General features: G+C 36.9%; 1 protein-coding gene across 1 annotated transcript; it reads right to left on the reverse strand.

The window, feature by feature from the left end:
* Nucleotides 1-12,155: 12,155 nt before the first annotated feature.
* LOC128992817 (uncharacterized) lies at nucleotides 12,156-13,406 on the reverse strand. Its single transcript, XM_054416559.1, has one exon. It carries the CDS (start codon nucleotides 13,404-13,406, stop codon nucleotides 12,156-12,158), a length of 1,251 nt encoding a protein of 416 aa, XP_054272534.1.
* Between the last annotated feature and the right edge of the window lie 5,532 nt (nucleotides 13,407-18,938).

Here is an 18,938-nt window from a genome sequence, read left to right on the forward strand (position 1 = left end):
ACTTGGCGAGCACTGTATGCACTGAGCTTATTAGAAGATGCATTACGATAGAGAATGTTATGGACTTAGACATAAAACAATAGTTAAGTCGAAAGTAAATAGCCTATCTCAAATCTGCTGCCCCTAAAACCAGGTATTCCATGTCTTAAAGGGGCGAAATGATAGTAATATTAGTAAGGCAACGTTAGTCCACAAGTTTAAATTAGCAAAAAAAACTTGTTGTCGGTAGTACTGTTTGGTAAAATTTCATCGAGGTGTTTGCGGTAGGCCTACTCGCATGAAATCCCGCTCAACATGCTCATTAACGTAAACTTCTGCTTACCGGCCTTGTAGCGTAATCGGCCATTCATTGAAGAAGAAGTACTATAGCGTGTTTGCTACAGTAGGCCTCGGGTACGATCACGAGCGGCAAGCGGTGAGAGGCAAGCGCAGAGCAGTAAGCGGCGAGCGGTAACCTAAGCGGCACATAAGTGGCGGTGGTTGCTACTTTGCAAGTTGAACATTTATAACGCTCATCACATTTCCCAGTTTTATGAGTCAGTTTAGTCAAAAATGGTAAACTACCTACGCTTACCTGCAAGACTTATTGCATCTATTTTTGCTATCTGACAATGGTTTGCCTTTAAAGAAAAACTTGGTTTTTAGAAAAACCTTAACCCTAACTTGGTCCCATACTTTTCTGGGGACTGAAGTGTTTTAAAACTTCCGTGCTCGTGCTGGTCATTCCACAAGCATTCCTTGGACTGCACCCCACGTATCGACCCGTATAGCACGTTTGCTGATGTTTTCCTGTCATTTTAGGCCGAACTGAAGCATGACTCACCTGAGTGGTGAGCGGCGTTTTCGCGAAAATCTGTTTTGACTTGAGTCACTAACACTAACAAGACTACAAGATCGCGCCACTCATCATACACTCATCTCCATTCATACTTGGCTTAAAATACCTACTTTGTATGGTAGCCATTTCAAAGAAAAGTATATAAGTAAAGTAAAAGAACTATGAGCGGCGCTGAGCGGTGCCGCTTACCGCAGCTCGCCGCTCAGACGTATCGTGGCCACCCTCAACAAACTTACACGCAACAAATGAGACCCGATGTCAGAGCGGCACCGCTCCATGCCACTCGCCGCTCGTACCGTACCCGGGGCCTTAACTAGTTTCCTGAACCATGCTTTTACACTCACTATAATGATATGCCCATTAAGGGTTGGGCTCTAGGCAATACTGAACACATTATAACAAACTTTATAGGTTGTTGTTTTGTAAACACAGCCCAGGACCGGCGAATTTCATCGCATGTACCTGTATTTTGTTCCTGCCTCGCAACTGTGTTTTTACACAAAATAATTTACAGTAAAGACAAAATAAAAGTAATATTCTAGTAAATTCACTATCTCTAGTCAATGCTAGTCGCCTAACTCCTATATTAGCGTAATTAATTCACCGGGGTGTAGAGCTTTTGCCCCAGAAACAATGGTTTTAGGGTACAGTATAATACTGATTATAAATTTGGAACAAAATACCCCCACAGCAGCAAACCTTTTTATTCTTTATCTAAATACATCCTTTAAATACATCCTTAAGTATGACAGATTAAATCCATATTTAATTAGCATTAGGTCAACGAGTCCTTAGGTTTCCTGCTACAGGACCTGTAACATCCTTCTACAAGAAAGGCAAAAAGGCGCGTTTTAGTGAAATATTAATAGCTTAGAATGAAATAGTAAGCTTGCCGAATTTGATCAGAATATCCATATACTGTACTAGCAAATTACGAAATCAAAAATTTACCTATTCTCCATAGTAATAAAATATTTTTCTTTAATTTACAGTTTTATGGAACTTTCTCCGTAATCATTAGTCGTACTACTACACTCCAATAGACTAAATTATTTCATTTTGAGTTCACAAAATAGCTTAGAGAGAAATTGCAAATATATTGTTTTGCGGGTCAAACTTGAGAAAAATTAATGTTTAGAACTATAAACTCAGTTCCATAGTTCGATCGTAAGACTAACAGTTGCGATTACAATTTATTTAATTTTTTTCTCTGTAAAAAGCTAAAACAAACTATACAATTTTTTGAATACGGATATTAGTACGGGTGAGTATTACGGCAAAAAAGACACACTATACCTTTAACAAAAAAAAAAACTTAAGATTCTTGTAATATCAAGACTATCTATTTCGAATAACTTCGGTGTTCCTCTATGAAAGAAATGTATTGTTAGTTACAAAGAATTAAAAGTTAGTTAGTTTGAAATATGAATATGCTTGCACAGAGAACTTTACACTTTACAGCACTATAACACAAACCCGAACTAATAAAAAGATTTAGATTATTTGACTGTTCAACTAAAAAAAACATAACATATTTTGATTTTGGATGAACATGATTGCGCAGAGAGAATTATAGAAACATGTACTGAATAAAATTAATATAAATTTCACCTCTGTAAAAATGGAAAAAGAGTACACATTTTAATTTTTTAATATTTAAAGATCTTTGCACCTAGAGCTTTACAGCAATATAAGATACCGTTCAAAGCTTAACATTAATTTAATTCCCGCACGGTCAAAAAATATAACCTTTTCCTCCGTGTAAAAAACAAACAAAAAGCGCTAAGAAAGTAGAGCTACAGTATTGGACATAGACGTAAATGACACACCCTCTTACCTGCCTCATGTTGTGGCTGTGAAAGATTGACACAAAATGTTATTGTCCATGTGTCCAGAGTATTTATATACGAGCAGGAAAGTCCTTGACTCTTCGCTACTCTCTGACAAGCCTAGGGCGACATTCATGTTCCCGGGACGTCCTTTCCACGTACAAGATAAATCGGATTTAGGCGGTTTGCGATTCAAACATCTGATGAGGAAGATCGCAAATAAGATGAAGTAGTTTAGCCCTCTTCTTCTGTCGTGACGTTTCAGCAAGGACTGGGACTGTTTAGGACTTAAGTTCTCCTCCTAGCCTAGCTTTAGCTTAATTTGTTTTCACCTTTGCTTAATCTGGTGGGATTTGATAGGTTAGTTTCCTTTCGCCGGATTATAACAGAGAGTAAAAGGCATTAGTCGGTTTTGGATGTAAAGTTGGCTGTAAAAAGTAGCTTATGTATTTTGCGCGTTCAAAGACATATGTGCGTATAAGACTAATTAAAAGCCTTGACTTATCCTAGTTATTGTTGTAGTTGGATGTAATAGTATACAGTATTACGTTACTAGTTTTGAAAATAAGTGTTTGCCGGACGAGTGTGGTCGATTCCGGTAAACACATTTTGGACGAGTGGCGAACGATCACTACTGAATCTGTACAAATCCTTATATTACCACCGACAAAGGAATCAAAATCACTTTTTGTTTATAACCACTCATTGCCACCCAAATATTGTATAATCAGCAGATTGGTGTCCGGACAGTTCAGTAGTACGTAATGAAACCCCATTTGATTAAGCTGGCGGCAAACAGCTGTTTTCTGGACTAAATCCTTGCGTGGGAAGTTTGTCAAAATAGTGTAGTGTGGCGTCAAAAATATAATAATTTGATCAATTCTGTACAATTCAAACGTATAGACTGTTTCAGGTTGTGAGTGTTGCAAAGCTGCATCGCTAACAGGTTAAGAGGCAATAAAATTATAAATTGTTATTATCAATTTATGTAGTTTCAACTGAATCTGTAATGTAATGAGAGAATTTCTGTGTCATTGGCAACCTTATTTTTTAAGGTAGACGTGTTTATTCTTATAGATAAATTATTTTCTCTTTAGCAAGTATCCGTTCCAACATCAATTCGATTTTTAAACTATTGACACACTCCGACGAGTCCGGTGTCAGCGAATTAAAATGTTAAAATGCGTCTAATTAAAATGTTACCAACATAACGAAATATTAAATTTTATTTTTAAAACTTTCTTTCGCCAAACGCGGATGTCTTTGATCACCCCTTTTAAGAAATTCCAGAATGAAAAATATCGTCAGAGGAAAATCCGCGATAAAGTTGCTAATTAAGTTCATGTGTTTATATCGCCACTGTCCTACCTTTGATATCACTTTGAGTAGTTCGGGAACTGCTGCTATCAGTTACCGAATATCCTAATAAGCTTAGAACCTTGACGGACGCGTCTCATTGAAAACTCGGTTATCATTGAAAGTTAGTTTTCTTTTGGGATCCATGACTGGTTGCGTTTAAATTCGTTATTGTCGGCTAAATCTCATTTTTAAATAAATTTCACAACATTATTGGTTTCAATAACACAAAAAAAAGGACCGGGCGTCTTTAGTTAAATTTAATTAATCATATATAAATACATATATACAGTGTGTAAATTAAGTCTGGCACACATTTTTTTATCTTTTTTTGTAAAGTAAATAGAAGAAATCAATTTGCGGGACTGATTGATAACAAATGTTAGGCACTTTTTACAAATTTTTAAAATAAAAATTCCCTTAAGGACAACGGGGGGTGGGGGGTAACTAAACATTTTCAAAAGACCCTCATTTTAACCCCCGAGGGTCCATTTTAGACCCTCTTGTGACCCCTCATTTTAAAGGTCATTGGAAGACAAATCCAAAGATGTGTCTGAAAAAATGTTTTTTGAACCCTATCCAAGATGGCGGTTTAAAATGTACTTAGGGTTGAACGGGTAAATTAGGTATGGCACACATTTCTTATCTTTTTTACTCTTTGTAGATAGAAGGAATTAATTTGCGGGACTGAGTAAGAACAAATTTTTGGCACTTTTTCATAATTTTGAAAAAAATTCCCCTTTAGGGTAAGTGGTGGTGGGGGGTAACTAAAATTTTCAAATGACAACCCCCATCTTGTGACCCCACATTTTAAAGGTATTTGGAAGACAAATTTAACGATGTGTCTGAAAACATTTTTTGCATCCTGTCTAATATGGAGGCTGAAAATGTACTTACCCCCCACCACCACCTTACCATAAAGGGGAATTTTTTTCAAAATTATGAAAAAGTGCCAAACATTTGTTCTTATTCAGTCCCGCAAATTAATTCCTTCTATCTACAAAGAGTAAAAAAGATAAGAAATGTGTGCCATACCTAATTTACCCGTTCAACCCTAAGTACATTTTCAACCGCCATCTTGGATAGGGTGCAAAAATCTTTTTTTCAGACACATCTTTGGATTTGTCTTCCAATGACCTTTAAAATGAAGGGTCACAAAGGGGGGGTTGCCATTTGGAAATTTTTAGTTACCCCCCACCCCCCGTTGCCCTTAAGGGAATTTTTATTTTCAAAATTTGTAAAAAGTGCCTAACATTTGTTATTAATCAGTCCCGCAAATTGATTTCTTCTATCTACTATAGAAAAAAAGATAAAAAATGTGTGCCAGACTTAATTTACACACTGTATATATATAATGAACAATAGGCTACCTTCTCTAAATTTACCGTAGATAAACCTTGGCTACCTGTGTTACTTGTGTCCAGGCAATCCATGAGAATGTGTGTGCATTGTGCAAGCCTATACTTTTCCCCTATCAACGAATCAAATCCAAGAGGTTTGACAAATCTATATAGTATCATCGACTATTGGATAGTCAAAGATAGTATGTAAAATCCGATCATGGTTTTAATTTTAACATCTTTTTTCAAAGGTCACACTGAAGTTATTTAGATAGTATTGATATCAATGGTTTGGCTGACGCTTTTTCTGTCTCAATCAGTTTTTAGTTTGAGATAGAATTTAGTTTAAATTTTTAAAGTTCCAAGTTACAGTACATGTAAAAATATGCCAATACCAATATTACACATACAACCCTCTCATATTTTATGGTGTGCTACGACACGGAGAAAAATGTCAGCAGATTGATTGCCATTCTACATCTACAATCTACCATCTTTACATCTACAATGTAGCATCTTTACATCTACAAGCAACCATGGTCAGTGATTGTCACTGTCTTTACCAATAACAGGAACATTTCAGAATTCCAATAAACGTGTTTATTTTTGATTTAGCTTTCAAAAATATAACTCGGGCTATCTGGGCTATGCAAATTATATGTTTATTTCGGAGTTAATCAAACTTTTAATCGATTAAAATTGATGTTTTAAATATACAACCAATGTCCTGGTACATATGTATTTGTTTCTCCATTTGATTGACATCGCCTGAAGCAAACACACGATAAACAGCTGTGATAAATTCGCCTATCAATTATAGGTACTCTAGCGACGTGTCTGTAGCGCCAAAGAATCTGAGGTAAAAGTCGAGTGGAGATTTTTGTTGTTTACACACATTCGCAGCAATAAATCATCAAGTCCGATCTCAGCCCATTGCCCTTGGCTACTTTCTATAATATTTCTGTCTCTAGATCAACATTTACAATCACTGACGATCACAGATCTCAACTAGAAGCCGTGGAATTTCGAACATGTGGTTGTACACAAAACTTTGAACACAATCTGTAGGTGTATCTCACGGTATAACGGTTCTGGATTTGTATTTTGCAAACGTGTCCGCACATTCTTAACTGTTATTCACAAATATTTTCTCTCGGTTGATTCAAACTTTAAAGTAATATAAACTCAATTTTGTCTTCGAATTTGGTTACGGTTTAACGCTAACGTTTGGTGTACAAAATAAGTGACGTTATATAACGAAGATATTTATGATTAGGCAACCCCCAAATCCGGGTTTTAATTTGTTTATAACCTTGCCATAATTACACTTATCCGTGCATGTGTTTACCCGTCATACGGGGTACACTTCATCCCTACAGTGCACGGGTAACCTTAAAACAAAATACCTCATCTAATCTTAAATTATCCAAAATGTTACATAGGCCTAGTGTTTAATTATCTTGATGCTTAGAATTCCTGTTTTAGATACAAGAACATTTATTGGCATGCACACTGTGGATGCGATACTCCCTGGCGTGGATTAACGTCCGCACTAGTGATATTACGACGATCCACAGTGATATCCTGATAATTAGACCAATTAATTAATTACAAGGCAAAAATGTGGTTCGGATTCCATTATAAACTGTAGCAGTTCCATTATTGCCTTTGTTGTCATTGGATGTATGGGCTATTAATTAACAGCTGTGTCTAGGAACATGTCGGCCTAACAAGACTACAATATCGCACCACTCATCCTACACTGTAAACTCTTCTCTATTCACACTTTGCTTAAAATACCTACATTCGTATAATCACCATTTCAGAATAAAGTATTAAAATATTGCTTGTACGATAGGGACCCTTTGGCATTGAATCCAGAAATTTCCTGCATCCGGATAGACATACTAGCCGAAGGAAGTAACAAAATAATTACAGTTTAAAGTATGAGTCATATCATAATACTGTACAGCATACCCAGGGGGTATGGTGGATGAATCAGTTCAAAACAAACAATTTGACACAAACACAAGCAATAGTGTGTGCTTCATCACGTGCAATCATTGATCGCAAGTTTGCTTATTTGTATGGTTCCACAATAAGTGCACTCGTTGTTATCTTAAATAATTAGATCATTTATGGCTTCAAAAAGTTTGTAACTTGATTGTACATTTTTAGCCGAGCATAAGAGTCGGCAGGACCGCCAGCCATCATGGATGTTCTGCCCATAACGGCAATTTTTATGGTTGAATCATATTACGGCATTGTTTATTAAGATAATAAACGGTACCGTATCAGCATTCTGACACATACTTTCTCCCATAAGTTTGTCAACAACGTTTATCATGTGTAAGCGGTGAGAGTAAATATACGGAAAAGGGATATGTACAATTTTGTTCAGAATTTAAACGACTATAACATACTAAATGTTTATCAAAATCATTCAGGCTATTTTTGGGAAGATCCGATTTTTCCGTTTTTATGGGGTTTTTATGGGAAAATAACATCATTTACAATTACCTTTGAACCGTAATTTTTACAGAAATGGGATTTGTACCATTTTGTTCAGAATATAAAGGACTATAACATACTAATTTTTTTATAAAAATCGTTCAGGCCATTTTTGTAAAAATCCTATTTTTACGTTATTTTATGGATTTTTATGAGAAAATCCCCTTTAAAAATCATAATTTCTATAAAATGAAAAACACTATCAAAATTGTAAGGACCTTAACATACTATGTTAAATCAAAACCGGATTTTTTTCTAAAATCCAATTTTTGTTATTTTATGGGGTTTTTATGGGAAAAAACATAATTTACAATAACTTTTTAACCGTAATTTTTACAGAAATGGGATTTGTACCATTTTGTTCAGAATTTAAAGGGCTACAACATACTAAATTGTTATCAAAATCGTTCGGACCATTGAGAAAATCCGATTTTCCGGTTTTTTATGGGAAAATCCCCATTAAAAATTAAAATTTCAAAAAAAAATGAAAAAAACGCCTGGAGATACCATGAATTAGAACCTACATACCAAATGTCATCGAAATCGGACCACAGGTGTAGTCCCTAGCTCTGTACACATTCAGACACACCCACGCACACAGACATCACTTCGAAAACCACTTTTTTGGGTCCAGGGGGACCCAAAACGAATATATCCACTCAAAACTCAAACTCGAAAATTTTGACGAAAACAATACTTTCTCCATATACTATAGGGGGAGAAAGTAAAAATTGCAAAATATCTCATTTTAAAGCTATTGAAACCGCGGATGTGATTTGCTATCAAATCCTTAATTTTGTTGTGTTATTTCGTCAAACTACATAAATATATTGACTTAAACTGCGATTTTTCATCCTTAAAACAAAAGTTTTAAAAATCCAAAAAGCAATGCACACGGAAAATATAATAAAGATCACATATACAATCTTCTGCTCGGTAATCAAGCTTACGGTGCATGATTAATGTGATTAAATATGTATGTTTTTGCTGATCGGCGCTTGGACAACCACTGTTCCGCCTGGCATCTGACGGTCAACAACAATGCAAAATTATTGATTCCTGCCGACTCCGAATGTATAGTTTACGAAGGCACTGCGTAGCTATCGTAGTATTTCTACTTATTAGGCGTTTTCTTTGAATCATATTGAACAGACAACATGACATATTTATGCATTTACTGTACCGGTAATAAACTATCTATAATATTAAAACGAAACAGTGTTTTTTTATTTCACGATTCTGAATCAACAACACGACGGATTTTCATGATTTTTGTGTTGAAAGAAAGATAATTTTGAAAACTAGGGAATGTCGAAGCCATAATTTTAGTTTAGGGTCCCAGTTTTTTAGAAATTAAGTTTTAATTTTTTAAAAGTCTAGCAGCCGACGCTAAGATTCTAAACTAGCTTTTGTCATAAAATAATGTGCTTAACATAACAGCTGTAAACATTTAGCTTTTGTGTCACAAATTCAGCATTTGGATAAAAATGTAAAGACATACTTAGGGTTGACTTATTTATACTATGTGTAATGCTAATCATTGGTACGTTCAATTCTTCTGTAAGAGTATGACAGATTAATTAAATATACATAGTAAAATACTAGGATGTTCAAATTATTTTTTAAAGCAATCTTTGTAATCTTCGATTTGTTTTAGATCAATATAATTTGTTTTAACTAACAGCTGGTTAAATATAAACTATGGAACTATTAGGTTATTTTATTTACTCTTATTTTGTCAATGATTATAGGAAATAAGATCAGTAGAGACAATTAGACCACAGTTTAAAATAGTTTAGACCAAAATTAATTAAACCACAGTACAAATCGAGGCTCTGTACACGAGTCTTAATAAAAAAGGATAGATGCAAATGATTTTACTGCTCCACTTTTCAAGGAAAGATTAGACAAATCACAATGTTTACATGTTTTAATTCTTCATGGTAGCTTTTTGTTTACAATAATGTTTGTCTGCTTTCACTTTCTTTGGATTAGGCCCGGAAATATTTATGTCATAACAATGAGGGTGGGTAATTATCAAGGATAGAACTGATATACGGTATGGATAATAAACATTAACAATTACGTCATTAGCTTTACTTGCGTGTTTACTTTTTATATTCCTGCTACATGTGACAAGTTCTTTTTTTCATGTGAATGTTATTTGAACCAAACAGCTGTTTCAAAACAAACTGTTATTGTTTTTACTTTTCTTTGTTTACACTTATTTATTTTACAATTGATGCAGTGACATTGATATAAAGGATAGGTGCAAGGCCACACTAAAAAAACAATTTTTTTAGTGTGGCCTTGATAGGTGTGACGATTACTTTTGAAGTTAGGACACCAAAGTTAAATTATGTGTACTGTGAATTGTAATGGATATTATCGTTTTATTTTAGGTCGTTTCATTCAGACCTACTGGAAATTGTGTATAGTAGTTGTATTGTGGTGATAATAATTATGGAAGAGGCAGGTACCTATGCAATTTTTTTGTCGAGACTATCTATCCCTTTTTTGGGTAAAAGATGAAGAAGGAGTAAGTAAGTAAGTAAGTATGGAAGGTGGTATCGTTGACTAGGTCTATCCACTTCTCAATTGATTATTACTCTCTCTACTGTAAGTAGATAGGGTTGCCTGATTTTTTCTCCGGCGAATAAAAGTGACAGCGATGTTGGGAATGAGTATACGAGTGTGGGCAGGGGGGCGATTTGTCCTCGAGCGAGCGACGACGACTTGTGCAGGTTAAATTGTATGTTAGTTCCAGCAGAGTGCTTGCTGGTAAAGACTTATGGTGTATGAAAGCTAGGATATGAAATTATGAGTCTTTGTTAAATTAAGTAGTAAGTTTATTTAATTTTATAAAACAATTGGAGTGATCACTAAACTGGCATGTGTTAATGTGTAATACTTTGGATAAAAGTGAGTCTTGCAAAATTGTTCCAACCTGAAGAATTCTTAGTTTAAACCGTTCTTTGTCGATGGAGCCGGTACAGCGCCTGTCTTCATTATCAGCAAAGTAAAAAGTTGTCTTCATGGGATTAGAAAAGGTAACTACCTTTTCACATTTGTAAAACTGAGACATGAGCAACTTGTTATGACTTAAGTCAATAAGAGTAGCTGTGTATCTGGATGATAATGAAAGATGGTAAGTTTATATATAGGTTAAGCTTAGTAAAAAACAACATTGGTAAATAATAAAGATTTGTTTATTCAAAATATGAAGTTGAATACATTTCAAGCCTTACACATATTTAGAAGATCATCATGAGTGACTTCCAGAGACAATGTATATCTCCCAGTGACATCCTGGCCCAATGTATCTGATCCGTCCTCGCAGTAGACTATATTCTTGGTGCTGCCTTTGTCTGTTGTCTGTTCCTTGAAGCGAAGATAGGAGCAAAACGGTGAGTTGTAGCGATGATCTTCTATTGCGTCGTCACCTTCTTCCCACTTGAAAAGATTAACTCCACAATAAACGCATTTAGTGGTGTCCTTCATAGCAGCCATTTTGACAAAGCCTTCATCGGCAAGCTGCTTAGCAGAAGGAGTTTTAAGTTTCCATTCGTCAAAGGTCTTTACTCTCACTTCAGGGTTGTTCATGTCTAGCATAGCTGGGTTTTTAAAACACCAATCAGCTAGTTTGTGTACATTGGTTTGTGAACAATAAAATCCTGGAGCATGTAAATGATGAAACAAACACTGATTCTTCTGTTTGGATAGTTCTTCAACGGGAGGAAGTAGTAGAAAATCGCTCGATAGAGGGGGGCCTCCAAGTAGCTCAAGACTGAACACAACTCTTCTGTTCTCTAGCAACTTTTCCAAAACCTTTGCCTTTTCAGTTGAAGCAGCATACAATAGGTTTACATTGCAGCAAATGTCTCTCAGAGATGACGTGAGAGAGCTATATTCAACGTTTCCTGTTCCGAATCCGAGGCCGTGATAGTGTTTACTCAACCATCTGTTATGATTGTCAAACTGTGAACTGTGCCACCCTCCGCAATCATGTTGTGTGCTTGGAAAAGTAGATCTGGATCCATCCTTAGGTGCTGAGAAAATCCAATGTTGTACACATCTTGAATCCAAGTCCAATATGCTCAATTCCTTGATAACCACTGTCTTATCCTCTCCGATAAAAGCACTAAAATCTATGATGGCCTGTTTAATCATGACTGAAAGTTCTAACTCCAACGAAATTCAAGTTGAGACTGAGAAACCAAACCGACAAGAGCGGGCTTTATAGCCTATCCCCACCCCAAATTCCAACACTTTCTGCATGAATCACATTATCCGATGAACCAGGTTAGTGGCTGGCTCATAGCTGAATGACTTGTCGTGAATTATTAAACAATAAGCAGCAGTCCCTGGAGGGAAAGCTTCGCTGGCCTCAAATTCTAAACGAATATCAACAGGGGCTGACCTAAGGGATTCGTTTTGCTTAGAACAGTCAATTACGATTAGTGGTGCATAAGAAATGAAATTTTTAACGTCCAAAAGTGGTTGTGATGGAACATTGTAATACGACTCCTGAAAACGGGTATACATGTCGTAGAGTATAGCGTAGTGGTTCTTTGCAATGTCTAGTTTTAAATCATCATAAGGATAGTTAATAGAGTTTAAATGAAGTTTTATGTTTGATATCTTGCAGTGATCAAAGCATGCGGCAGACTTTTTCATGTTGTTTTTGCGATTCTCCTGGAAAGCCACTATGACGTATCTTGGCTTCTCTAGCTGTGATGCCGTCTTTACTGACCAAGATTGTTTGTTTGATTGAGGCAAAGAGGGATACTCATAGAGTTCCCAGCTTCGATACTCTACAGGAACACTCGTTCCCCTTTCCAAATGTCTAAGCAATGCAATTCTTTGTCTATCACTCAAAGAAACGTAGGGAACCCTCCAGCATAGTTTCTCTAGTTTAACTTTAATATCTTCAGGAGTTGTGTCAGTAGCACCACTTGAGGTCCACAAAACTGCATTTTTGTCCCCGGCCGACCTCAGTAGAACAAGCTCATGACGGCAGTTGACAATAACCTTTCTATAATCTTCTGCGAACCCCAGAAGCCTACTTAGCGGTATGCAAAAACTAAAATTTCCATCAGTGTCAGTCACATGACTTTCCAAAGTGGAAGACAACTTATTCACCTCGGTTGGCCAGCCAGAGTTCCCTAAACTTCTTAAAGAGTTCTCTCCAATAGAAGCAAATCCTTTCATTGTAGAAGTTATACCTGGGTTCCTAATGCGATCTATTTCAACTCCATTTATTTCATACCGTATCTCGTCAAACAAAAATGCAAATGCGTTTGGAGTGAACTTTGTTTTTGTAGTTGCTGTATTGTCTGACTTCAATAGCTTTCCCTCAACATACAAATAACTCATAGAAGGCACAATGCATATATCTTGTTGTTGAATTGGTATTCTTATCTCGTCATTGTTGTCTAGTGTGGTAGAAGAGTAAGGGAAATGAGTGTGAAATTCCATGTGAGAAATAGTGTCATCAAATGGGACACTACTAAAAATATCCAGTACATCCATTATTGAAGTATTTTATAGCCCAAGGAGCGTAAAAACCTTCGGTTTGTGTGTGTTAGTCGCTTGGGTGACAAACAAACACTGCTTGGTACTGTTGAGTGTGCACCCAATAAATAGTCGTCGGAGTTATGGGTTTTCTTGACTCTGTCTATATGACCCTTTGATATTCTTGGTCTTGATAAACAGTTTGAAAAATATAAGTAACCCATCTCCTACTACCTGTTCAACTAGGGACCTTCCTCAAGTGTAAACACACTGTAATACGTTCTCCTCTAAAATTCACCAACCTATCGTCCTGGTCTACAATCCGTAGTGTTATGTTACTTATTGCCCTCGTGGTGATTGGAAGGTAAATGATTGTACTGGGTATTTCAACAAGCTTATATCCTGGTGGTACTGCTGGGAAAAACTGATGGATTGTATGACTTTGCTTATTATTAACGAAAGACCCGCCCGCTATGCTGCATTCAACTCTAATCGTGTTTGTCTTAAAAATATCCACAACATTCTTCGAGTAGTGCTCATTTCCAGGTCCTATGACCTCAGAATCGAAACCCAGGAGGCTGCCAATAGAGTTGGGTTGAGAGAAATCCACCTGAGCGTTACATTTCAGAGTAGTTTGCAATGTATTGTTGTTTGTTCCCAAGCGAAAAAAGTACTTCTTTTCCTGTGTAGCCAACATCTTTAGCTTATCCTGTATGAAACGTTCAATATCCATTACTTCATATGTACCAGTAGGTATTTTAATAATCTTTCCATTATCAAAATGAAACTGGTTGTTTGTTTCGTCGACATTTGGTATGGAGTTATAAGACTCGAAGCTAAGCAAACCAACTTCATAATCATAACCACCTTCAAGTTCGATGGGAGGAAAGTAGTCTACTGAAAGAGTAGAAGTTCTACCTGAAAGCATGAACGTCTGAGACATGACTAAAGGGTGGAAATGATAACAACAAATATATATATGTGTACACTGTAATATCATTTAAATTGAGGTTAAAAAATACAAACACAGATGCCCACAGATCTCAGAGTGAGTGTTGACATCCTGATAAGCGGTTCGGTTGTAAGATACGTATTTCCCATTTAAATACTTCTGAAGTTCCAGTGGAGGTATCAAATCCCCGTAGCTGTCAAAGTACCTCACGTAGTCTCCACTCTTCTTGTAGCATACCCAATGAGTACCACTACCATTGGTATTGTCCAAGTTGACTATTGCAGACTCGTTCCTCCATGGACTTTTAGGAAGGTTGTCACGCATAAACACTCCTCTAAAATGGGGGATTTTAAGCTTCCTGGCCCAATGTGTTAACTCAAAATCATACATTGCCCTTCTGGGCAAAATATCTATAAGTTTTTTGGCTGCTTCTGATAAGGTGCCATGTAAATACCAAGTCCTTTCTTATATGGTCTAAAGTACAGGCCCTTGCCATGTCGCAAAGCTACTGCCTCCATAGTTTCGTTATGTCTTTGCATCTCGCTCAGCCGTTTCTTGGCATCTCTAGCTTCAAGCACTGCTTTGGCCACACCAGCAGCCCCACCTGTCAGACTTCCCAATGCACTAAGCCCTGCAAAGACTGGCAGCAATGGTAGCACACCTCCTGACTTGGGAAGTGATAGAATCCGTGATCTACGTCGTAAATGACTGAACGCACTACGCCTCCCTCTCTTCATAGATCTGATGGCGTTCAACGCTGATGATGCTGCCTTTGTTATGTGTTTTCTACTCCCTCTGTTTAATATTCCACCTCTGCCAACAAGATGCATTCCTGATCCCCGCACAGCCGTCCTTGCTTGTCGTAATACATCGGAAAAAGTAAAAGGTTTAGGTCTTCTGCTGCACTTTCTAGTGGTGCCTTTTCTTTTTCGTTTTAGCGCACTTCCACCTCTTGCTGTGCCCCCTTTGGCTAACGATCCCCTACCTAACCTCCCTCGATTTCTTCGCCTAGTCTGCCGTCTCCTCCTCCTCCTGCCTTCGGTTGTTCCGGCACCAAGCTTCAATTTCGCGTTCATTGCGCTTGCAACAGCCCAGGAAGCGAGCCTCTCACCAATAGGAACACCTTTTGTTTTGAACCTTGCCCACGCCTCGTTTGCTAATACTCTGTCAGCAGTGTGTCGAGATGAAAGATCTTTGCTCTTACTGTAGGCAATATCGTGTTGTTTACAAGCTTGATCCAATAGGTTGATTCCTTGATCCTTCTTTTCCAACCTTTCCTTCAATCTTGTACCAGGTCCACAAAATTGGTATCCTCCAGGCAGGTGAAGTTCTAGCGGAAGAGAGTTTATAGCACGATTAAGCAGACCACATCCTCTAGTGATCCTACGCATACTGAGCAGGTCTTACAAATATGAACACCTTATATACGATTCTTCATTTCACTTTTGTCCCCCAGTGTGTGAAGATGAAATTTAAAAAGCACCGTGACACTTTTGTTGTGGACAATGCTGTGGAAAAACTCATTCAATCCACTTCGGATGTAATTAAATCCAAAGAAGTGAAAAAACATAGTGAACTCCTTCCTCAATCCATTCGAGGCATCATTTGTGGTCCATCTAACTGTGGAAAAACAAATTTGATGTTTAGCCTTTTGACTGAACCAAAGGGATTAAAGTATGCTAATGTATATGTGTTTAGTAAATCATTGCTGCAACCTAAATACAAGATGCTTGAACAAATAATGCAAAACCTGTCATGTATTGGTTATTTTTCATTTACCAACAGTGAAGATGTTCCCAATCCTGATGAAGCTAAAAAGGACTCAATAATGATATTTGATGATGTGGCCTGTGATAAACAAGACAATATGAAAGCATACTTCAGCATGGGAAGACATAGAGATGTAGATACGTTCTACTTGATCCAGACGTACACGCGGCTCCCTAAACATCTCCTTAGAGATAACGCCAATTTAATAATTCTTTTCAAGCAGGATGACTTAAATCTAAGACATGTATACAATGATCATGTTAATAGCGATATGACTTTTGATCAATTTAAGTGTTTGTGTCACACCTGTTGGAACAAACACAAGTATGGATTTGTAACCATAGATAAAGATTCTGAAATCAACAAAGGTCGTTACCGTTTAGGTCTTGATACCTATATAGTCGATATATAAAGGGCTCCTTTCAGCATTAATACACTAAACGTTAATCAGAGTGACAGTGAGAGGATGGAGAAGTATGGCAGTGCTCCGATGGCTCTTAGAGCTCCCAAGAAAAGAAAGCTAAGAGCGAAACGAGTAATCCGACGTATAGTGAAGAAATATCCAATACCAAACTTGAAGGAGCGGAACCAAGACAGTGCTAACAAGCACGAACATATAGTAAAAAATGAACTACTTAGACTAACAAATGCTGTGCGTAAAAAGTTTCAACAATTGAAGCATAATGCTGATTATGTTGAGAGGTTGTTAGAAGTGCAAGCTAAACCCATAGTCAAACCTCTGCAAGAGACAGTAGAGAGACGTTTGAAGGAACAGCAGTACTATTATAAACCTGTTAAAAAAGAAGAACTAGACTTTGTGGTTAAAAAAGATGATCAGAGTACAACTATGGATAGAACTTTTGTACAAGATGAAGAAAAGGAGGATGACTTCAATAAGTCCTTAGATGTGTCTACTCAAACCATTAAACCCAATCAGCTGGATACGTATTTAAAAAGGCTTTCCAATCCTCAAACAAAAGATAAAATGGACACGACTTATGGTGTTCGACTTGATGGAAGGGGTAATACGACAATTGGTGATTCTAGAATAAAAATTACAAATTCAAAGATACAGGTAAGGAATCACAGCTTTGAAACAACTCCAGGACTCCTTGAATTACTATTCATGCAGGTTCCTGATAAGGATATAGTAGAAAGGCAGGATTTGACAGTGTACAAAAAGATCCTTCAAGACACCAATGCACACCGACAGATGTATTCTGCTGAAAAACCTGTAAATGCAAATAGGGGCAAAAAGTACTTAAGCGTAATATCGGTACTTTTTCCACCAAAGCAAGGCATGACCGTTACAACACCGGAACATGCTAGTGGAAGTGGTATAACTGTTGACAACGTGGACAGGTACACATCTGATGTGAATTTACTGGTGAAGCGACTTAAAACCTTGGTTTTGTCACAAGAAGCCGGTCACAACGCTCATAGCGAAGAAATAGACTATATTATAGAGTTGCTTCAACTAAACGGTATTATCGCTTAAGTGTTCATAGGTAATAAAGGCATTATGAATAAAAGAAAGAAGACAATGTCAAGTCAAGCAGATGCTGCCAAGAGAGGTATTGTTAATGAGTTACACAAACCAGCTAGGAAAAACTTTGTCAGAAGAAAGGTTTTTGTTCGAGGTATTGACGATTTGTGGCAAGTCGACTTGATAGAAATGATACCTTACTCAAAAGCGAATAAAGGGAAAAAGTATATCCTAATGATAATTGATGTTCTTTCAAAGTATGCATGGGCGGTTCCTTTAGACAACAAAAAAGGGAAGACAGTGGCCTCAGCTATGGAAAATGTTTTGAAAAATAGCGGAAGAATACCACAAAACATTCAAAGTGATCTTGGTACAGATTTTTATAATAAAGAATTTAAATCCTTAATGCAACGTTTTGCGATAAATCATTTCAGTACATTCACCCATTTGAAGGCCTCTGTGGTAGAAAGGCTGAATAAAACGATTAAAAATTGGATGTATAAGGAATTTGCTGTACAGGGAGATTATAGGTGGCTAGACATGCTTCCTCGTTTAATTTCCATGTACAATTCAAGGCTACATCGGACAACAGGCATGAGACCACGAGATGTTACATCGTTTCACGAGAGGGCATTGGTGAGGAAATTAAATCAAAACAAGGTACAAGGGATTCCAAAGCTAAGAGTCAATGATAAAGTCAGGGTTTCTAAGTATAAAACTTTGTTTGAAAAAGGTTACACCCCAAACTGGAGTACTGAATTATTTAAAATCATACGAGTGCGAAAATCTGTCCCACCAGTGTACTACCTGCAAGATGAAGAAGGGGACATTATCAAAGGGGCATTTTACGAACCAGAATTACAAAAGACAAATTACCCAGATACGTATTTGGTTGAAAAGGTTATAAAGCGCAAAGGAAACAAGATTTATGTCAAATGGCTTGGGTTTCCCTCACGCTACAACTCGTGGGCTTAAATAGTATATTAACCTGTTTCTCCCATCATTCTGGGTTAGATCTTGTTATTGTAAACATATATTGTACAAGCTATGATTAGAAGACACATTATAGATAAGTTTGGACATGCTTTGTATCAAGAACAGAAGCATCACTTATCTGATGACGAAGATGATGCATATGTGATAAGTGAAGATGGATCAAAGAGGTTTAGAGCTGCAGTGGAACCTGACGTATCACGACAAAAGGTGTCTAAAGGCTATTTAAATCGTTTCTATGTGAACAAAGACGATTTGAATGAGGTGGAAGGAAAGTTAAAGACCTTTGTTGTTAGCCTCAAAGAGGCCCAGCAAGCAGTTAAGGATGTAAAACAATCAATAGTCTCCA

The sequence above is a fragment of the Macrosteles quadrilineatus genome, unplaced genomic scaffold (genome assembly GCF_028750875.1).
Source record: "Macrosteles quadrilineatus isolate MER2022 unplaced genomic scaffold, UCM_ALF_1.0 Scaffold_4__1_contigs__length_99947679, whole genome shotgun sequence".
In the NCBI taxonomy this organism is placed as follows: domain Eukaryota; kingdom Metazoa; phylum Arthropoda; class Insecta; order Hemiptera; family Cicadellidae; genus Macrosteles; species Macrosteles quadrilineatus.

Bases quoted from the DNA above. Each gene is read 5' to 3' on its own strand.
- LOC128992817 (XM_054416559.1), bottom strand. From the start codon at position 13,406: ATGGATGTACTGGATATTTTTAGTAGTGTCCCATTTGATGACACTATT.